This window comes from Nuphar pumila, chromosome 2 (assembly GCF_984573655.1).
Source record: "Nuphar pumila chromosome 2, dmNupPumi1.hap1.1, whole genome shotgun sequence".
In the NCBI taxonomy this organism is placed as follows: Eukaryota; Viridiplantae; Streptophyta; class Magnoliopsida; order Nymphaeales; family Nymphaeaceae; genus Nuphar; species Nuphar pumila.
Genome location: NC_143250.1, coordinates 16,381,998 through 16,384,652, shown reverse-complemented (window position 1 = coordinate 16,384,652; position 2,655 = coordinate 16,381,998). Strand labels below are relative to the sequence as shown.

Sequence of the window (2,655 nt, the reverse complement as noted above, 5' to 3'; positions counted from 1 at the left end):
ATATATGTGTGTGGAAGCCTGAAATGCTCTTCCCAAACTATCTTTAACTAAAATTATTAAAGTGTGTTTAGGCTGAAGAAAGAAGGTTATTTCTTAAAACAAAAGTTGTTATTTTTACCAAGTGGTGGAATTAGGTCACACATTTACGATAGTACATAGCACTAATTTAAAGAAATAAATAAATAAGTTGTTTTGTCCTTTATGTTTATATAACAAATGGGTTTTGCACCAACCTGCACCTTCATCAACTTTAATAAATGTCAAGAATCCAAGTAATTGCCTTCTAATAAAATCAAGGTATTCATAGATGCACATGCCCAAAGACGAAAGAAATAAAGGACATGGACACTGCCAACTAGTTGGGTACAACACCAAAACCTTACCTGAGTTCCTTACAGCGACTCATTCACCATGATTTGATTCCCCTCAACCAAGTGCACCCCTTATTTTGCATTAGCCAAGATCTGTCTTGCGTGACTTGACTTCAGGTGTTTTGGATTCGGGGAATTGAATCCAATTCCTTTGGATTATTTCCCAGAGAGAGAGAGAGAGAGACGAAAGTAATTCAACATTACCACTCATGAAGATCAACAAAATGTTGAACCCATGAACTGAACAAGAGCAAAAGCCAAAACAAATAAAGAAAGCACAAGACAAAAGAACATCAGACAGATAAACGGGCTCACGCCGGAGCCGCTTGCCCAGATTGCGGCAAAAGAGAGGTAGCATTAGCAGGAGGGAGCGGAAGATCAGTAAGATGCATAGGCAAGATCGCATAAACATCTACCAAGATTTTATGCACCAGGTTATTAATGTTAACTGGAATTTGACGAAAATGAGCATCATTTCGCGTCATCCAAACAAACCACCAAGAAGTAAGCAACCACGTCCGCCAGATGAACCTTCACCTCTTGCTGCGCCTAATACAAACCGGCCCCAAGATCAGATCTAGCGCAAAGGAGAGAGAGAGAGAGAGAGAGAGAGAGAGTCATCACTTCCTGATTTGATTCAATGTCCACACATAGATTGTGTTTTACATTTAGACAGGTTACACCCCAAATTGGAATTCTTGAGGTTAAGACTGGATATTGCATGCATTATGCCACATTGGATGTGTACCTTATAGAAGTGGATTGGATCTAGGTTAGATCTTGTTCACACTTACCACTGGAGATACTATTTTAGACAAATTACAACTATTATCAATTCAAGTCTGGCCCAACCACATCACATGATGTCATAAACAAGAGAAGCCCCTCAGATTTAACCAATTCCTCCCACTAGTTTTCACATCGAATGGCATAAAAAAATTAAGGAATGCAAAACTTAAATATCCAATAACAAAGAGAGAAAAATCCTCATACACTGAACATGAGAAAAACTTGTACAGACCCAGGAGAGATCAAGAAAAGAGGGCAAACAGAAAAATAGACACTAAATAGACTTTCAATCCACACGAAATGGAACAAGCAAAGCTTGTTCTAGAAATCCACATAAGAATGACACTACTACGTGCATAACTGCCACGCTACCAAATGAACATATTATACATGACCAAGATCCATGCAAATGATCATAATATAAAACAAATATATAGCACTTGCTACCAGAAAGGGTTTGATGGGTACCAGGGACATCATGGGCTATGAGCCGCAGGGGGCGGGCTGAGAAAAGGGATATTGAAGGGGATGGAAGGGAATGAAGTTGGGATTGTAGGTAGGGGAGGAAGTTTAGTTGGGATTGAAGGGATTATTATTGGGATGGAGGGCATTGGAGGTAGTGTCTGGGGAATTGATGGGATTGAAGCAGGGATGGAAGGCATAGGAGGGAGTGTCTTGGGGACTGATGGAATTGATACAGTTGGGATGGTAGGGATGATGGGGACAGTGGGCAAGGGAGTGGTAGTAGGCATTGGTGGCAAGGTGGGCTTAGGAAGAGAAGGAATAGTTGGTAGAGGGGGGAACTGGGCTGTAGGCAATGGTGGCAAGGTAGGCAGTGGGGGTGGCTGGGCTGGCAGCAGAGGAGGCATTTTGGGTGCTTCAGTGTCCAGCAGATGGCGTGCACCCTGGCAAACGTTGCTGCTAAGTAATGATAGAGAAATGAGAGAGAAGATGATGAGAACTTGAGATGCCATGGCTTACTGGATGCCTTGAAAGAGAATGGTGCTAGCTAGGGAGTAGGGAGCAGGTAGGAAGGCAAAGCCTATGACTTTGTTATAAGTTGAGTTGGTTGAGTAAAATCGAGTCATAGGCTCAGGAATTTATAGGAAGAGTTTCCGGATATCTGGGTTTCTTAAAAGTAGATGAACTGGTTTGGTGGTTGTCCTAGAGAAGACTATATGAAGGTTTAGAGCTTTTTTGGTTGTTCAACTTCTTTAACTATCCGCACCAAGGAGGGGTTGAACTGAAGCAGTGAGGTGGGGGCCATAACCACTTGACGGGTGTTCAAGGATTCATTCTGGGTCTCCTCTCTGCGGAAGTATACGACCAGCATAGGCCCCCGGGAGTGGGGGTCATAACCTCGGAATTTCATGCCACCAGTATGACTAGGGATGGCAGTGGGGCGGGGCGGGGGACAAGGTCTCCACCCCCGCCCCGACTCCATCCCCGGTGGGGATGGATTTTATCCTCCACCCCCGCCTTCATCCCCGTTTCA

General features: G+C 43.5%; 1 protein-coding gene across 1 annotated transcript; it reads right to left on the bottom strand.

The window, feature by feature from the left end:
• Nucleotides 1–1,417: 1,417 nt before the first annotated feature.
• On the bottom strand, nucleotides 1,418–2,134 carry LOC149844883 (uncharacterized). The gene is made up of 2 exons (XM_089986435.1): nucleotides 1,886–2,134; nucleotides 1,418–1,783 (listed from the first exon to the last, which is right to left on the bottom strand). Exons 1-2 carry the CDS (start codon nucleotides 2,132–2,134, stop codon nucleotides 1,637–1,639), a joined length of 396 nt encoding a protein of 131 aa, XP_089842561.1. The 3' UTR covers nucleotides 1,418–1,636.
• Nucleotides 2,135–2,655: the final 521 nt, after the last annotated feature.

Bases quoted from the DNA above. Each gene is read 5' to 3' on its own strand.
- LOC149844883 (XM_089986435.1), bottom strand. From the start codon at position 2,134: ATGGCATCTCAAGTTCTCATCATCTTCTCTCTCATTTCTCTATCATTA. The intron at 1,784-1,885 runs GTCCCCATCATC...TCAATTCCCCAG, and splicing joins CTACCACTCCCTTGCCCACT to ACACTACCTCCAATGCCCTC.